This window comes from Ranitomeya imitator, chromosome 1 (assembly GCF_032444005.1).
Source record: "Ranitomeya imitator isolate aRanImi1 chromosome 1, aRanImi1.pri, whole genome shotgun sequence".
Classification (NCBI taxonomy): Eukaryota; Metazoa; Chordata; class Amphibia; order Anura; family Dendrobatidae; genus Ranitomeya; species Ranitomeya imitator.
This window is the reverse complement of record NC_091282.1, coordinates 1101163772-1101182942: the sequence shown is the minus strand read 5'-3', so window position 1 is coordinate 1101182942 and position 19171 is coordinate 1101163772. Positions and strand designations below refer to the sequence as shown.

The 19171-nt window shown below is 43.9% G+C and overlaps 1 protein-coding gene across 2 annotated transcripts; it reads right to left on the bottom strand.

The window, feature by feature from the left end:
• Positions 1 to 7487: 7487 nt before the first annotated feature.
• On the bottom strand, positions 7488 to 14570 carry CDKN2AIP (CDKN2A interacting protein). 2 transcript variants are annotated; one of them, XM_069744274.1, is made up of 3 exons: positions 14212 to 14570; positions 12746 to 12876; positions 7488 to 9488 (listed from the first exon to the last, which is right to left on the bottom strand). In XM_069744274.1, the coding sequence occupies exons 1-3, from the start codon at positions 14463 to 14465 to the stop codon at positions 8788 to 8790; spliced, it is 1086 nt and encodes a 361-aa protein (XP_069600375.1). In that variant the 5' UTR covers positions 14466 to 14570; the 3' UTR covers positions 7488 to 8787. The 2 variants fall into 2 exon arrangements, with proteins under 2 accessions (XP_069600375.1, XP_069600376.1); XM_069744275.1 differs by having other exon boundaries at positions 12777 to 12876.
• Between the last annotated feature and the right edge of the window lie 4601 nt (positions 14571 to 19171).

The window sequence follows — 19171 nt, the reverse complement described above, 5'->3', positions numbered from 1 at the left end:
TTCCCTGAGCCCCCCGCAGCAACGTGATGCGAGGGTCTCACCTCCCTCCCTGCTCCCTCCAGCCCCGGATCCAAGATGGCCGCGGATCCGGGTCCTGCAGGGAGGGAGGTGGCTTCACAGAGCCTGCTCAGAGCAGGCACTGTGAAGGCTGCAGCGCTGCATGTCAGATCAGTGATCTGACAGAGTGCTGTGCAAACTGTCAGATCACTGATCTGTGATGTCCCCCCGGGACAAAATAAAAAAGTAAAAAAAAAAAAATGTGTAAAAAAAAAAAAAAAAAAAAAATTCCAAAATAATGAAAAAAAAATATATATATTATTACCATAAATACATTTCTTTATCTAAATAAAAAAAAAAAAACAATAAAAGTACACATATTTAGTATCGCCGCGTCCGTAACGGCCCGACCGATAAAACTGGCCCACTAGTTAACCCCTTCAGTAAACAACGTAAGAAAAAAAAAAAAAAAAACGAGGCAAAAAACAACGCTTTATTATCATACCGCCGAACAAAAAGTGGAATAACACGCGATCAAAAAGACAGATATAAATAACCATGGTACCGCTGAAAACGTCATCTTGTCCCGCAAAAAACGAGCCACCATACAGCATCATCAGCAAAAAAATAAAAAAGTTATAGTCCTGAGAATAAAGCGATGCCAAAATAATTATTTTATCTATAAAATAGTTTTTATCGTATAAAAGCGCCAAAACATAAAAAAATTATATAAATGAGGTGTCGCTGTAATCGTACTGACCCGAAGAATAAAACTGCTTTATCAATTTTACCAAATGCGGAACGGTATAAACGCCTCCCCCAAAAGAAATTCATGAATAGCTGGTTTTTGGTCATTCTGCCTCACAAAAATCGGAATAAAAAGCGATCAAAAAATGTCACGTGCCCGAAAATGTTACCAATAAAAACGTCAACTCGTCCCGCAAAAAACAAGACCTCACATGACTCTGTGGACCAAAATATAGAAAAATTATAGCTCTCAAAATGTGGTAACGCAAAAAATATTTTTTGCAATAAAAAGCGTCTTTCAGTGTGTGACGGCTGCCAATCATAAAAATCCGCTAAAAAACCCGCTATAAAAGTAAATCAAACCCCCCTTCATCACCCCCTTAGTTAGGGAAAAATTAAAAAAATTTATTTATTTCCATTTTCCCATTAGGGCTAGGGTTAGAGTTAGGGCTAGGGTTAGGGCTAGGGTTAGGGTTAGGGTTAGGGCTAGGGTTAGGGCTAGGGTTAGGGCTAGGGTTAGGGCTAGGGTTAGGGCTAGGGTTAGGGTTAGGGCTAGGGTTAGGGCTAGGGTTAGGGCTAGGGTTAGGGCTAGGGTTAGGGCTAGGGTTAGGATTAGGGTTAGGGCTAGGGTTAGGGCTAGGGCTACAGTTTGGGTTGGGGCTAAAGTTACAGTTAGGGTTTAGATTACATTTACAGTTGGGAATAGGTTTGGGATTAGGGTTAGGGGTGTGTCAGGGTTAGAGGTGTGGTTAGGGTTACTGTTGGGATTAGGGTTAGGGATGTGTTTGGATTAGGGTTTCAGTTATAATTGGGGGGTTTCCACTGTTTAGGCACATCAGGGGCTCTCCAAACGCGACATGGCGTCCGATCTCAATTCCAGCCAATTCTGCGTTGAAAAAGTAAAACAGTGCTTCTTCCCTTCCGAGCTCTCCCGTGTGCCCAAACAGGGGTTTACCCCAACATATGGGGTATCAGCGTACTCAGGACAAATAGGACAACAACTTTTGGGGTCCAATTTCTCCTGTTACCCTTGGGAAAATACAAAACTCGGGGCTAAAACATATTTTTTGTGGGAAAAAAAAGGATTTTTTATTTTCACGGCTCTGCGTTATAAACTGTAGTGAAACACTTGGGGGTTCAAAGTTCTCACAACACATCTAGATTAGTTCCCTGGGGGGTCTAGTTTCCAATATGGGGTCACTTGTGGGGGGTTTCTACTGTTTAGGTACATTAGGGGTTCTGCAAACGCAATGTGACGTCTGCAGACCATTCCATCTAAGTCTGCATTCCAAATGGCGCTCCTTCCCTTCCGAGCTCTGCCATGCGCTCAAACGGTGGTTTCCCCCAACATACGGGGTATCAGCATACTCAGGACAAATTGGACAACAACTTTTGGGGTCGAATTTCTCCTCTTACCCTCGAGAAAATACGAAACTGGGGGCTAAAAAATAATTTTGGGGGGAAAGATTTTTTTTTTTAATTTTCACGGCTCTGCGTTACAAACTGTAGTGAAACACTTGGGGGTTCAAAGCTATCACAACACATCTAGATGAGTTCCTTAGGGGGTCTAGTTTCCAAAATGGTGTCACTTGTGGGAGGTTTCTACTGTTTAGGTACATTAGGGGCTCTGCAAATGCAATGTGACACCTGCAGACCATTCCATCTAAGTCCTCATTCCAAATGGAGCTCCTTCCCTTCCGAGCCCTCCCATGCGCCCAAACAGTGGTTCCCCCCCACATATGGGGTATCAGCGCACTCAGGACAAATTGGACAACAAATTGTGGGGTCGAATTTCTCCTGTTACCCTCGGGAAAATACAAAACTGTGGGCTAAAAAATAATTTTTGTGGGAAAAAATGTTTGTTTTATATTTACGGCTCTCCATTATAAACTTCTGTGAAGCCCTTGGTGGGTCAAAGCGCTCAGCACACATCTAGATAAGTTCCTAAGGGGGTCTACTTTCCAAAATGGTGTCACTTGTGGGGGGTTTCTACTGTTTAGGTACATTAGGGGCTCTGCAAACGCAATGTGACACCTGCAGACCATTCCATCTAAGTCTGCATTCAAATGGCACTCGTTCCCTTCTGAGCCCTCCCATGTGCCCAAACAGTGGTTCCCCCCACATATGGTGTATCATCGCACTCAGGACAAATTGGGCAACAAATTTTGGGGTCCAATTTCTCCTGTTACCCTCAGGAAAATACAAAACTGGGGGCTAAAAAAATAATTTTTGTGGGAAAAAAATTTTGTTTTATTTTTACGGCTCTGCATTATAAACTTCTGTGAAGCACTTGGTGGGTCAAAGTGCTCACCACACCTCTAGATAAGTTCCTTAGGGGGTCTACTTTCCAAAATGGTGTCATTTGTGGGGGGTTTCAATATTTAGGCACATCAGTGGCTCTTCAAACGCAACATGGCGTCCCATCTCAATTCCTGTCAATTTTGCTTTGAAAAGTCAAACGGCGCTCCTTCCCTTCCGAGCTCTCCCATCCGCCCAAACAGTGGTTTACCCCCACATATGGGGTATCAGCGTACTCAGGACAAATTGTACAACAACTTTTGGGGTCCAATTTCTTCTCTTACCCTTGGGAAAATAAAAAATTGGGGGCGAAAAATAATTTTTGTGAAAAAATATGATTTTTTTATTTTTACGGTTCTACATTATAAACTTCTGTGAAGCACTTGTTGGGTCAAAGTGCTCACCACACCTCTAGATAAGTTCCTTAGGGGGTCTACTTTCCAAAATGGTGTCACTTGTGGGGGGTTTCAATGTTTAGCCACATCAGGGGCTCTCCAAACGAAACATGGCGTCCCATCTCAATTCCAGTCAATTTTGCATTGAAAAGTCAAATGGCACTCCTTCGCTTCCGAGCTCTGCCATGCGCCCAAACAGTGGTTTACCCCCACATGTGGGGTATTGGCATACTCAGGACAAATTATACAACAATGTTTGGGGTCCATTTTCTCCTGTTACCCTTGGTAAAATAAAACAAATTGGAGCTGAATTAAATTTTTTGTGAAAAAGTTAAATGTTCATTTTTATTTAAACATTCAAAAAATTCCTGTGAAGCACCAGAAGGGTTAATAAACTTCTTGAATATGGTTTTGAGCACCTTGAGGGGTGTAGTTTTTAGAATGGTGTCACACTTGGGTATTTTCTATCATATAGACCCCTCAAAATGACTTCAAATGAGATGTGGTCCCTAAAATAAAATGGTGTTGTAGAAATGAGAAATTGCTGGTCAACTTTTAACCCTTATAACTCCCTAACAAAAAAAAATTTTGGTTCCAAAATTGTGCTGATGTAAAGTAGACATGTGGGAAATGTTACTTATTAAGTATTTTGTGTGACATATCTCTGTGATTTAATTGCATAAAAATTCAAAGTTGGAAAATTGCGAAATTTTCATAATTTGCCAAATTTCCGTTTTTTTCACAAATAAACGCAGGTACTATCAAAGAATTTTTACCATTGTCATGAAGTACAATATGTCACAAGAAAACAATGTCAGAATCACCAGGATCCATTGAAGCGTTCCAGAGTTATAACCTCATAAAGGGACAGTGGTCAGAATTGTAAAAATTGGCCCGGTCATTAATGTGCAAACCACCCTTGGGGGTAAAGGGGTTAAATGAAGCAGATATTGAGTTAAAGGCCGGGGTCACACTTGCGAGAAACTCGCACAAGTCTCGCACCTCAACACCTGCCACTGGCGCCGGCACTTGGGACCAGAGTGTGCGGCTACATGTATTTCTATGTAGCAGAACGCTCCGGTCCCAGTGCTGGCGGTAGTGCCGGGTATTGAGATGTGAGACTCGTGCGAGTTTCTTGCAAGTGTGACCTCGGCCAATAGAGATTTTGTGTGTCTTTAACTCTTTATGTACCTTTTTATTATGTTTATTACTAAACATCGGTCTTGGTATTATCTATAGATCTACCTATCTATAAATCTATCTATAGATAAATACATATATTATAATAATCTATTTTTATATAGCTTTAACATATTCCGCAGCGCTTTAAATTTTGCACACATTATCATCACTGCCCCCGATGGGGCTCACAATCTAAATTCCCTATCAGTATGTCTTTGGAATGTGGGGGGAAACCGGAGAACTACGGAAACCCACGCAAACACTGGGAGAACTCCTTGCAGATGTTGTTCTTGGTGGGATTTGAACCCAGGACTCCAGCACTGCAAGGCTGCAGTGCTAACCACTGAGCCATATCTATAGATAGATCTACCTATAGATATATCCATCTATAGATCTATGTATAGATAGATGGATAGAGCTATCTATAGATTATCTCTAGATCTATCTATCAATATATCTATCTGTGTGTTAACATTATTCTTCAATGGAGTATGTAAATGAAGAGGTTGGACAAGAAATGACATCACAATTCTTTTTTTTGTTCAATAACAGATCTTTATTTAGCTTTCAAAAACGCATACAAATCTGCATGAAAAACGCATCTAATCCGCACCTGCGTTTCCTGGCAAGAGAGGAAGAATCTGCACAGAAAATTCCACAGGCAAATTTGCAACGTGTGCATATACCTTAAAAGGACAGTACTCTTACAGGTGAGGGGTTGCAGAGTACACTGTTACATAGTTACATAGTTATTAAGGTTGAAGGAAGACTATATGTCCATCTAGTTCAACCCATAGCCTAACCTAACATGCCCTAACATGTTGATCCAGAAGAAGGCAAAAAAAACCATGTGGCAAAGAGTAAGCTACACATTGGGGAAAAAAATTCCTTCCTGACTCCACATACGGCAATCAGACTAGTTCCCTTGATCAACGCCCTATCAAGGAATCTAGTGTATATACCCTGTGACATACTTTTCCAGAAAGGTATCCAGTCCCCTCTTAAATTTAAGTAATGAATCACTCATTATAACATCATGAGGCAGAGAGTTCCATAGTCTCACTGCTCTTACAGTAAAGAATCCGCATCTGTTATTATGCTTAAATCTTTTTTCCTCCAACCGCAGAGGATGCCCCCTTGTCCCTGTTTCAGGTCTATGATTAAAAAGATCATCAGAAAGGTCTTTGTACTGTCCCCTCATATATTTATACATTAAAATAAGATCACCCCTTAGTCTTCGTTTTTCCAAACTAAATAGCCCCAAGTGTAATAACCTATCTTGGTATTGCAGACCCCCCAGTCCTCTAATAACCTTGGTCGTTCTTCTCTGCATCCGCTCCAGTTCAGCTATGTCTTTCTTAAACACCGGAGACCAGAACTGTGCACAGAATTCTAAGTGTGGTCGAACTAGTGACTTGTATAGAGATAAAATTATGTTCTCCTCATGAGCATCTATGCCTCTTTTAATGCATCCCATTATTTTATTTGCCTTTGTAGCAGCTGCCGGACACTGGCCACTGAATATAAGTTTGTCATCCACCCATACACCCAGGTCTTTTTCATTGACGGTTTTGCCCAGAGTTTTAGAATTAAGCGCATAGTTATACATCTTATTACTTCTACCCAAGTGCATGACCTTACATTTATCCCCATTAAAGCTCATTTGCCATTTATCAGCCCAAGCTTCTAGTTTACATAAATCATCCTGTAATATAAAATTGTCCTCCTCTGTATTGATTACCCTGCAGAGTTTAGTGTCATCTGCAAATATTGAAATTCTACTCTGAATGCCTCCTACAAGGTCATTAATAAATATGTTAAAAAGAAGAGGGCCCAATACTGACCCCTGTGGTACCCCACTGCTAACCGCTACCCAGTCCGAGTGTGCTCCATTAATAACCACCCTTTGTTTCCTATCCCTGAGCCAGGGATAGGAATCTGGCAGAATCTGTACCTCACTCCAGCTGCGTCCTGTCCCTACACCAACGCAAAAATAATGGCGGCTGCACTCATGATCCGGTCGTTATACAGGTTGGGTCACATGCTGTGCCTGCCAATCACAGATTTGATGGCTCTGGAAGTGCCCATGAGACACACAATAAAATGTCCACGTTCTATACCGGATACTAGTTCGCTCATCCCTACTCAACACTTGTCATATATCTATTTTTTTTTTATTTTTAAAATCCCAACCCTCACAGTAAGCCCAACCCTCACCCCTAATGGCAAATAATTAAATTAATAAAAATTCGGAAATAATAAAAAAGAAGTAATCTATAAGGGGATAGCATGGGGGGGGGGGGGGGAGACATACTAATTACTGCCTTTTGATCAATGTGAGAGGGTCTGTTAGTGATCAAAAGGAACCAACAGGAAAAATTCCATGCTTTGCCAGCCGGCAGATGTCAGCGGGCGCACTCCCCCCACCCCACCCCCAGGAAAAGGAGTTGAAGTGCCAGGAGCACAGGGGCTTGGGGGACATCATTTCTCTATCCTACATGCATATCATGTTAGTAGAGAGAAATTACTTTAATAGCAAGCACACTTTTTTTTGTGTGTGTGATTGCCATTATTCATTGAATAACAGGAATCACATAATCGGGGAATCGGAAAATCCAGCCCTGATCGAGCTCTCCAGACTCTCAGCTATCCACGGTAGCCGAGACCCCAGAGATATTCCTACTATGGGGGTAACTGTACCCTTATTCTCATTTGGCAATGAGGGAATAAGGCCCCTTAGCGGACGCGGTTTTAATGCGTATTGGCAGTCATTAAGGGGTTAATTTACCTGGACTGCAAACACTAGCAGTCAAGACTGAAAGAGCCAATAGAAACAATCCTAAAATGAAATAAGAACATAAAACCAAATTCTGTTACGAAAGTCAAATTTAATTATGTCAAATCTGTCATGAAGCAGACTGGAATATAATCGGTTAATGAAAAATAAACTCTTAATTACAGCCCCGAGGAAAACGTCAAATTCTTTGTATTGTTCTGTAGAGAAAATGCTATTGACAAAATGTATCAAACTTTAATGAATCGACGTCATAAAATAACTTTAAAAACATATTAATGTTTTTCATGTAAAAGCACACAAATCAAAAACCTAGGAACAGAGAAAAAAACAAACAAAAAAAAACACTTTAGTTCTTTCGCACTCCAGTTAAGATCGGTAACATTTTTACCTATTAAAACTCAAGAAAAAAAGACAGAAAAATATCTACTGCATGTAACATGTAATGCAAAAAGGATGTGGCATGTACTGTATTTTTGCATTTAAAGTGGTCATCCCACGAATATTTATCATGTATCCAGAGGAAGCTGCAGCCACAGGGCTCCTTTGATTGATCCTCTCTCCCCTCATTCAATATCGAGTGCTTGCACATATGTTGGTGGATTACTTCATAACTGTTCATCTTGTATTACTATAAACCTAGGCCACGATTCATCAAGATTAGTGATTTTCTTGCCGGCCTAGATGAGCGGGCATATTGAGTTAGACGCTCCTCATTGATAAAGAATAGTGTGCCTCCTTTACTGGCAAAAGGAATACCACAGTCCATCATTAGACCAGCAGTGGCATCACACCTTCTCCTCGGCCACTTTGGCAGAGCTGGGAGAAACTGGCGTGAAAACATCAAAAGCCGCAAAACAACAAACGTTGTAAACGTTTCAAAGAAAATTTACGCCAGTATTCTGCCTAAAAATTGCTGTGATGGATCGAGTCATAAAATTGTTTTTTTTCTTTGATCCAATAAAACATCTTTATGCATTCATATTTGTGAATGTACATTGCTTTTCATATGCATATTTGTGTTAGAATAGTGACCACAGGACGGGTGGTAAATGTATGGTTACTGAAGGTCCAATCGCTGTGACAGCCACTGGGCAAGAGATCAGCTACACAGAGTCCCATGAGAAAGCAGTATTGTACATGAATGACCACAGACCCAGTCACTTCTATGGGAGCAGTAGTGCATGAATTATCACAGCTCCCTTTGGGTCGTGTCACACATGGGACACTAGTGCTCCAGTCACACAGGATGCCAGTTCTATTAATAAGTGTGGGTCCCAGCAATTAGTTCTCCCCCAGTGGGCATACATTTACCACCACACCTTTGGATAGGAATAAAGGAATGTCGTGAGACCACCCCTAAATAAGAATTTGTTATATGAGATCACGTGGGTTATTTACTGCAGGGGGCAAATTTGGATAGCGCAATTCCTCATCCAGTAGTGCCAGGTCTTCAACATCTCGACCACAGTACTTCCTCTTGCATATTTTTACTACCACCTTCTTCTTCAGGAATACTTTTATTGCCTCCCTGGAAGCCACAGCTTTGGCATTTTCTTTTGTTTTGCCACAACCCATGCCTAAGTACACACCTTGGCATCGCAGTTCACACACTATGTTTTCCTGAGTCGTCTTATTTTGTGGCAAATCTGCCAAGTCCTTCAGAGGCACAAAAGCAATGTCCAGTGTAGAGCTTAAAGACTCAACAGAAGATGTCAGCACTTCTGTATGGTTGAGGTTAAGGCTATAGCCCCCTGAAGATACCAGCTTCCAGGCTACTCTTTTGTACAGTCTATTAAAGAATGGCTGGCGACTCTTGATGTCCTCAGACGTCAATCTGCGGGCACTTTTCCCTGTATTAGCTTGTGCCTGGGCTTTTGTGGCGGAGCGAGCGTAACTGTTACTTTTCAATTCCTGATCACCAGACTGATGACTGCCTACATCTGTCCTTTGTGCTTCATCGTGAGGAGCCTCCGCAGGTTCAGCATGTGAACTTTCCTGGTAGTCGACCTTGGAATTACTCCAGGTCGCATCAGTAGATCTCTGCTTCTTCGCGGGTTCATCTTCTACCCCTTCTGCATAAAGGAAAAAAATATATTACAGGTTTGTTTGCACACTGGAGAAAACTGGTAACATACAGCAGAATAGTACTATGGTCAACAAGTGTCCGTGTATCTACAGGTGCACCCAGTCCTATAGGCTTTAGTCACGTCTATATTTTTGGTATTGGCATAGAAGTGGAGTGAATCTAACAATTATAGCTTTTCTGTCTGTAGGCTCCACTCCTGATTTACCTTACAAATGGATGAAATCAATAAAAAAAAAGAGGTTGACACACTTGGACAGGTTTTGATCTCCAGCACAAGTTTTCCTGTTCATGCCTCTTATGCAGCTATCTTCAGCATCTATATATATAATTGTCTAAGGGTTTTTCTGTCTGTCTGTCCTGGAAATCCCGCCACTCTGATTGGTCGAGGCCGCCAGGCCTCGACCAATCAGCGACAGGCACAGCATGGCGACGATGATGTCATAAAGGTTGCCTCGACCAATCAGCGACGGGCAGTCTACCGCGAATTCGCCTCGACCAATCAGCGACGGGCACAGTATCAACGTAGATGTCATAATGGTTGCCATGGCGACGATGATGTCATAAAGGTTGCCTCGACCAATCAGCGACGGGCACAGTCTGCCGCGAATTTTGGAATCATTATTGTCCATATACTACGGGGACATGCATATTCTAGAATACCCGATGCGTTAGAATCAGGCGACCATCTAGTTGGCATATAACTCTTTGCAGTGGCTCCCCACTTTCACTTATGCTTGACCACTCTTCCTTAAAGATGCTCTAATCTGGGGTATATTTAAAAGGCTTTCATATATTGTCATACAATAATTGTACCTTTAAGGAAGGACAACCCATTATTTAAAAAAGGCAACTTAAATAGGCCGTAAATATGCTACAGCTAGTGGCATAAAAATACAGAATGCTAATTTAATGTGGAAGTCAACACTGTTCTGCAGCAGCTTGTCTTCCAGGCATATTGTACAGTCTGCCTGTTCCTTTCTTGATGGCGAGACTCAGGATGCTGCTGACATTTACTTAATGTATATGGGCAGCTTTCAGATACATCCACACAAATAGATTTGCTACAGAAAATGTCCACAGTAAATTAGAAAAAAAAAAGACATTGCAAATTGTGAGAATATTAGTGGAGATCTTCTTGCAGGTTTGGAGTTGATTATATAAAACATATACCTAGTGATGAGCGAGTATACTCGTTACTTGGGTTTTCCCAAGCATGCTTGGGTGGTCTCCGAGTATTTTGAAGTGCTTGGAGATTTTGTTTTCGTTGCCGCAGCTGCATGATTTGCGTCTGCTAGATAGGCAGAATACATGTGAGAATTCCCAAACAAACAGGCAATCCCTGCATGTGTTCAGCCTGTCTAGCAGCCGTAAATCATGCAGCCGCGGTGCCGAAAACAAAATCTCTGAGCACGCCCAAATACTCAGAAACCACCTGAGCGTGCTCGGGGAAACCCGAGTAACGAGTATACTTGCTCAACACTACATATACCCCTTACTATACCACTTTCTATATTTTCAACCTCCCTCTTGGCAATGCTCGCATGGCCTTCAGCAATGACATTTCACTACACGTGACCATTGAAGCGGTCACACACAAACTATATCATGGCTTGTGCCAGTAAATAAATGGAGGCTTCCAGGTACTGACAAATGGGAATAGAATTTTTCAGCAGCACATGCAGATTTTCTTGCAGCCTCTCCCCAGTACAAATAGACATGCTACCAATTGAAAAATCTGTACCACAGATCCATCTCCAGAATTTCAGTGGCATGTGGATAAAATGTGAAGGTACCGTCATACTGAACGATATCGCTAGCGATCCGTGACGTTGCAGCGTCCTGGATAGCGATATCGTTCAGTTTGACACGCAGCAGCGATCAGGATCCCGCTGTGATGTCGTTGGTCGCTGCAGAAAGTCCAGAACTTTATTTCGTCGCTGGACTCCCTGCAGACATCGCTGAATCGGCGTGTGTGACGCCGATTCAGCGATGTCTTCACTGGTAACCAGGGTAAACATTGGGTTACTAAGCGCAGGGCCGTGCTAAGTAACCCGATGTTTACCCTGGTTACCAGCGTAAAAGTTAAAAAAAACAAACACTACATACTTACATTCCGCTGTCTGTCCCCGGCGCTCTGCTTCTCTGCACTGGCTGTGAGCGCCAGCCAGCCGGAAAGCACAGCGGTGACGTCACCGCTGTGCTTTCCGGCCGCTGTGCTCACAGTCAGTGCAGGAAAGCAGAGCGCCGAGGACAGACAGCGGAAGGTAAGTATGTAGTGTTTGTTTTTTTTACTTTTACGATGGTAACCAGGGTAAACATCGGGTTACTAAGCGCGGCCCTGTGCTTAGTAACCCGATGTTAACCCTGGTTACCGGCATCGTTGATCGCTGGAGAGCTGTCTGTGTGACAGCTCTCCAGCAACCAAACAGCGACGCTGCAGCGATCGACATCGTTGTCTGTATCGCTGCAGCGTCGCTGAGTGTGAAGGTACCTTTAGTCTGCTGCGGATTTTCTGTATGCAGGTCTGGAGTGAGTGCATTGAATGATAATGGAACGGATCTTCATGCTGATCCATACTAGTGTATAACCAAGCAGAAAAAAAAAAAAAAAACACCTGAGGATCACACTGGGATTCCTGCCTCAGAAAATACACAGTGATTCAATAGAGAAAAAAATGGTCTACACTCAATTTAAAGGAGAGGTGCAGAAGGAGTGGGTCGTAGTCCCAACGCATACAGCAAGGAAAATCCGCCACACTCAAAAATTGATATTTTGCATGACAATATTATTGATTAGTTCCTAGACCATGGTTATGTATATACACACACGTATATTCCATTGGTCCTTATGTTTAATCACAGTAATATGTGATCGTTTGTATGTTCATATATGGAGATATCTTATGTTTTGTCCCAATTCTTGTATATTTTGTATTACATTCTGTAATGTATGTTATTTTAGATATTCTGCCACCTTGATAAAGACCCCGGAGTGGTCAAAATGTCTTTTATTTTGTCAATGTATACTCCATCCGATTCTCCATGTGTATATATGCTAATCAATAAAACTACCTCGCAAAATATCAGAAAATATTACCCATGTGGTTACATGCACTGTGTAAGTTTAGCCTGCGTGCCACGGAAGATGGGTTGTCGTTTTTCCTGTGGTTTTGGTGAACAGTGGCTCATTTACCAAACATTGAAGTGATTACAGTCCTAATGTTTACGGCTATGTTCTGCTAACCATTGCTACTTGCAATCCCTCTTTTCTTCACCTTGGAAACCAGTTCATCGCGGGTTGTATGGACTGGGGCATCAGTCACCTTTATATTTTCTGCCATGTCAAGGACTCTATCCATGACTGGTTGAGGATAACTAAGAAAAAAAGAAAAGAAGCAAAGAAGAATACTAAGTCTGCTGCAACAGTGGCTACAAAACACAACAATAATGTATCATATAGATGTTAGTATGAAAGGTCTTTAGAGAAGTTTGCACATCTGGGGTCAGTGATTGGCTATTGCGTCCACACACAGACTCAGACCAAGAGAAGCTGGTCCTCACAGTATTGGGCCGGATTCACAGCATTTGAAACAATTACCATTTTTTGTCTTATTGGCATTTTTAACTTATTTGTAACCCAATGTGATTGTAAATCAGTAATTGAAATGTAAAACTACACAAAAATGTCTTGTGGTGCCTACTGGAGTCTGATGTAGCTTTTATTATTGTGTTCTTCATCCGGCATTTTCCCATTGGTTGAAAGTGGGGATCCGCATTCAGCATTATGCATGCCAGTGTCAAAAATTATAGACGCAGCTGGTATTCACAGTACCGGGTTCCAACATGCTTATCTGCCGCGGCTCCAGTGACTGTTTCCCAGAAGCAGTGATGACGACACGTCAGCAGCGACTGGTAAAGACCATTGGATGATTGGCTGCAGCGTTGCTGACTTGACGTCACTGCTGCAGAAGGTACAATCACCAAAACCTTGGTGGAGACAACATGGGACCCGAGGAAGGCGGCTACTAGCGGTTTCTATTATTGTGTTATGTGCAGGCTGACGACTTGTGGAATGCGGAAACCTCACTGAATTCACTCATGCAGATTGTGATATTTCTTATAGTCAAGGTGAAGACTGTGCAAAACGGGTGCAGTTATACAATGCTGTGATTTACGGCCAGTAGTAGGGGGTGCGGCGGTGCCCGGCAGCAGGGACCACACGCCAGGGGGTGCCCAGGATGGCGTCAGGGACCACACGCCAGGGGGATGCGGCGGTGCCCGGCAGCAGGGACCACACGCCAGGGGGTGCTGTGGTGCCCAGGACGGCTGCAGGGACCACACACCAGGGGGATGCGATGGTGCCCAGGAGGGTGACAGGGACAACACGCCAGTGGGTGCGGTGGTGCCCAGGACGGCGGCAGGGACCACACGCCAGGGGGATGCGGCGGTGCCCGGCAGCAGGGACCACACGCCAGGGGGATGCGGCGGTGCCCAGGAGGGTGGCAGGGACAACACGCCAGGGGGGTGTGGCGGTGCCCAGGACGGTGGCAGGGATGACATGCCAGGGGGTGCGGTGGTGCCCAGGACGGCGGCAGGGACAACACGCCAGGGGGGTGCGGCGGTGCCCAGGACGGCGGCAGGGACAACACGCCAGGGGCCCGGAAGCAGGAGCCACACCTGACGGCAGCACCGGCACACTGATCCTCTTACCGGCAGCCGGAGAACACGTGGTTGCTCCACACCATGGAGTAGGCGAGCAGCTGGTCCAGGCCCCGGTGGTTGGAGCCGAGAGGCGGCAGCTGTTCGTCCCCGCAGAAGTCTGTCATGTTCCGCAGTATGAACTCTCTCCGGTGCCGCCACTGCTTGTCGGACTCGCACTCGCCCCTCACACTCTCCACCCAGTCCGCCGTCTCCCGGTTCTGTCTGAGGAACTCGGATACATCATCTTCGTCCTCCATCTCCATCCAAGGAAACTGCCAGCGAAGCGGCTCTAAACCTGCGGTAACTCCGGAAACACTGAGCAAAACTCCGGCTACACAGCCCGCTGTACGTCACTGCCCCTCATCGGTACGTCAAGGTGTTTCCGCTACCGCCACGTGACTAGATGTGATCGTGCGGCGCCATCTTAGTTGGGGGCAAACACCCGGAACCACTTCTCACAGCAGGTGGATATGAGACCGGCGCCGTGTGTAGACACTGCAGCCATAAAACAAGCGTGTACACGGTACCATGGAGACACATAGTGCAGCATGAGAAAAAACAGCTTACTCCCTAAAGAGACACACAAAACGCAGCAAAAAAAAACACCAAAACGCGTTTTTGACACAGCTTGTTTCCAAGAAGATCAGGTTTTGCTGCAGAAAAAAAAGCAGCAAAAACGCCCTGTGTGAACATACCCTAACTCTTGTATTGTTCAGTCTCAGGTTGTAGGACGGCTTATTGTTTGTGGGGCGAGTTATGGTTTTGAAATGGTGAAAAGCAAATCCCAATTCCGCCATTGTTTTCTGAGTTTTGTTATTATGGAGTTTAATGAGGCGGTAACGAGCTAGAGGGGTCAGAACGGTGATGGGGACCCCAGACTTAGGCCGGGATCACACATACGCGAGATACGGCCAAGTCTCGCAGGTGAAAACCCTCCTCCAGAGCGGAGCGTGCGGCCGCACAGCAACACATGGAGCCAGGGCCGGACTGGCCATTTGGCAATTCTGGCAAATGCCAGAAGGGCCGGTCTGGTTGTGGGCTGCCTTATGTGCTACATTGTTAACAGAATCAGTGTTCTCAAGGCACCCATACTGTTAACAGTTGTGACGAAGCACAAAGCCGGTCACTCCATCACTTAGCTCAGCATGCAGTGGGTGTCATTAGAAATATTGGTCTTGCAGTAAATCTTCCTTTCCTCCATCCAGGGTAATATTAGTAATATATCCCATCTGGTTATTGGGGACGGGGACATCATGGGCCTGTGTGATTTCAAATTCCAGGACTGAATTTCATCCCCAGTCCGTACCTGCATGGAGTGCACGCTCCGCTCCGGAGTGCCGGCGCCAGAGCTGGGTTTACACCTGCGAGACTCGGCCGTATCTCGCTGTGTGTGATCCAGGCGTTATACAGAGTATATGTGTAACATAAAAGCCCTCCGGCTGCAGTCAGCGCCTTGTGAGCAGCACCGCTCAGTATCGTCCTGCTGGTTGCGCTCTCGGGGCTGTACTGTGTATTGTTGCAATTTTGGGCTATGTATGACTTTTCATCTCTTTTTATATTCCATGGTTTAGGGAAGTGATGGGACCAAAAATGGCAACTCTGTCATTTTGATTTTTCCCATCTTACTGCGCCTCTTATGGGATAAATATTTATGTCCCATAACTACGCAAATAGCAATACCAGATATGTTAATTGATTTGTTTTTAGATTCCTCTATCTGCATTCAAGGAAAAGAAGGAGATTTAAAAATGTTTATTTGTTGTTTCATCAACCCTCCTCAATATTGAAATTGCAACATCAAGAATCTAAAGCCGTGGAGTTATGGAAATCGATATAGACGTGTTAATTACTACAGCACTTACATGCCTTGGCTGCTATCATTGAGGTTATTTACCCCTTAACCCCTGGAGATTTTTGCGTTTTTGCATTTTCGTTTTTTGCTTTCCTCTTTCCCAGAGCCATAACTTTTTTATTTTTCGGTCGATATGGCCATGTGAGGGCTTGTTTTTTGCGGGACGAGTTGTACTTTTGAACGATACCATTGGTTTTACCATGTCGTGTACTAGAAAACGGGAAAAAAATCCAAGGGTGATGAAATAGCAAAAAAAGTGCAATCCCACACTTGTTTTTTGTTTGGCTTTTTTTGCTAGGTTTCCTAAATGTTAAAACTGACCTGCCATTATGATTCTCCAGGTCATTACGAGTTCACAGACACCAAACATGTCTAAGTTCTTTTTTACCTAAGTGGCGAAAAAATTCCAAACTTTGCTTAAAAAAGAAAAATTGCACAATTTTATGTTGCCTGTAGTGTCTCCATATTTCGTGATCAGGGGTTGGGTGAGGGGTTAATTTTTGGTCACCAAGCTGACTATTTTAATGATACCATTTTAGTGCAGATACATTCTTTTCATCGCCCATTATTGCATTATTGACCAAAAAAACGTAATTCTGGTGTTTTAATTTTTTTTGCTTGCTACGTTGTTAGCGATCAGGTTAATCCTTTTTTTCATTGATAGATCGGGCAATTTTGAATGCGGCGATACCAAATATGTGTAGGTTTGATTTTTTTTCGTATTGTTTTATTTTGAATGGAGCGAAAGGGGGGTGATTTAAACTTTTTATATTTTTTCATTTTTTTCATATTTTTAAAAACATTTTTAAATTTTTTTTTTGCCATGCTTCAATATCCTCCATGGGAGGCTAGAAGCTGTCACAACTCAATCGCCTCTGCTACATAGAGGTGATGCTCAGATCGCCCCTATGTAGTAATTAGAGCATTTCTATAAGCGCCGACCACAAGGTGGCGCTTATAGCAATCTGGCATCAGCAACCATAGAGGTCTTCAGGAGACCTCTGGTTATCATGCCAACGCACCGATGACCCCCAATCACGTGACGGGGGTCACCAGTGCGTGCATTTCCGGCCAGATGGTTGGAAGCGCTTGTTAAATGCCGCCGTCAAAGTTTGACAGTGGCATTTAGCGAGTTAATAGGCGTGGGCGGATCACAATTCTGGCCGCGTCTATTGTGGGCAGATGTCAGCTGTTCAAAACAGCTGACATGTCCCAGCTTTGATGTGGGCTCACCACCGGAGCCCGCATCAAAGCGGGGTTACTGACCTCGGACGTACTATTCCGTCCAGGGTCAGAAAGGGGTTAATGGTTGTGTGAGGAATGTTCTGATGCACTTAATACACTTCAAGTCCTCAAGATCCTCTGCTGGTAGCTCCCTTTGCAATTGTCGACCAATGACTTTCCAGATGTGTTGAATGGGAGACATCTGGAATCATTTAAGACAATGGTAGCAATTTAGGACATAGAGAACGTTGCTCTCAGTAGCACGAGTTATGTGTGCTCTGGCATTATGTTAAAAAACGGTTACTGGGACACTTTGTTGAAATGATTGTAACACTGGTTCCAGAGGTGTACATAGAAATCATGGGATCATATAACAGCAGTTCTCATTATTGCCCTCCTTCCCCCCAAAAAAATTTGTCATGGTCACGGAAGAGCATATCTTACAACTTTACAGCCCTTTCCAAGTCAATTTCCTCCTATTGAAGCCCCTAGATTGCCCTTTCATTGTCCCCATAATGTATGATGTCAAGAATAGTATCCCCCCTGAAACACAGTATTATACCTCCACAGTAAATTCTTCCACAGTACCCTCCACACACACGGCATGGTGACTCTACTGTACCTCCCTCAGTACTGACCCAATGTATGGTGACCCCAACACCTTATGATTCCCCAACTGTAATCACCACACAGCCCACCAGACATTATAATGGGCCTCCATATAGTATAATGGCTTCCACACCCCTCTACTCAATATGATGGCCCAAATATAACCATCCATACTGTATGATGGCCCCCACCCAGCCCTCCAAACAGCATACTGGCCCCTACACAACCCTCTACACACCATGATGTACCCCACAAAATCTTAACACCGTTTAATTGCTTGCACACAGTATAATGGCCCACAAATAGCTCTTCAAATAGTATAATGGCCCCATAAAGCCTTTCAAATAGTATAGTGGCTCCCACATAGCCCTCCATATGGTATCATGCCCCCCACATAGCTCTTCAAATTGCATAATGGCCCCATAAAGCCTTCCAAATAGTATAATGGCCCCCACATAGCTTTTCAAATAGTATAATGGTCCTCATGAAGCCTTCCAAATAGTATAATGGCTCACACGTACAGTAGCTCTTCAAATAGTATAATGGTCCCCATAAAGCCCTTCAAATAGTATAATGGCCCACACATAGCCCTCCAAATGGTATAATGGCCCCAAATAGCTCTCCAAATAGTATTATGGGCCCCACAAATTTCTCCATACAGTATTATGGACCCCAAATATTCCTTCATACAGTATTATGGGCCCCAGACAGCCCTCCATACAGTATTATGGGCCCCATATAGTCCTCCATACAGTATTATGGGACCCATATAGTCCTCCATACAGTATTATGGGACCAATATCGTCCTCCATACAGTATTATGGGCCCCATATAGTCCTCCATACAGTATTAAGGGCCCCATATAGTCTTCCATACAGTATTGTGACCTCCCTATAGTCCTCCATACATTATTAAAGGGACACTGTCACCTGAATTTGGAGGGAACAATCTTCAGCCATGGAGGCGGGGTTTTGGGGTTTTTGATTCACCCTTTCCTTACCCGCTGGCTGCATGCTGGCTGCAATATTGGATTGAAGTTCATTCTCTGTCCTCCATAGTACACGCCTGCGCTGTGCAAGATTGCCTTGTGCAGGCATGTACTACGGAGGACAGAGAATGAACTTCAATCCAATATTGCAGCCAGCATGCAGCCAGCGGGTAAGGAAAGGGTGAATCAAAAACCCCAAAACCCCGCCTCCATGGCTGAAGATTGTTCCCTCCAAATTCAGGTGACAGTGTCCCTTTAAGGGACCCATATAGTCTTCCATACAGTATTATGAGCTC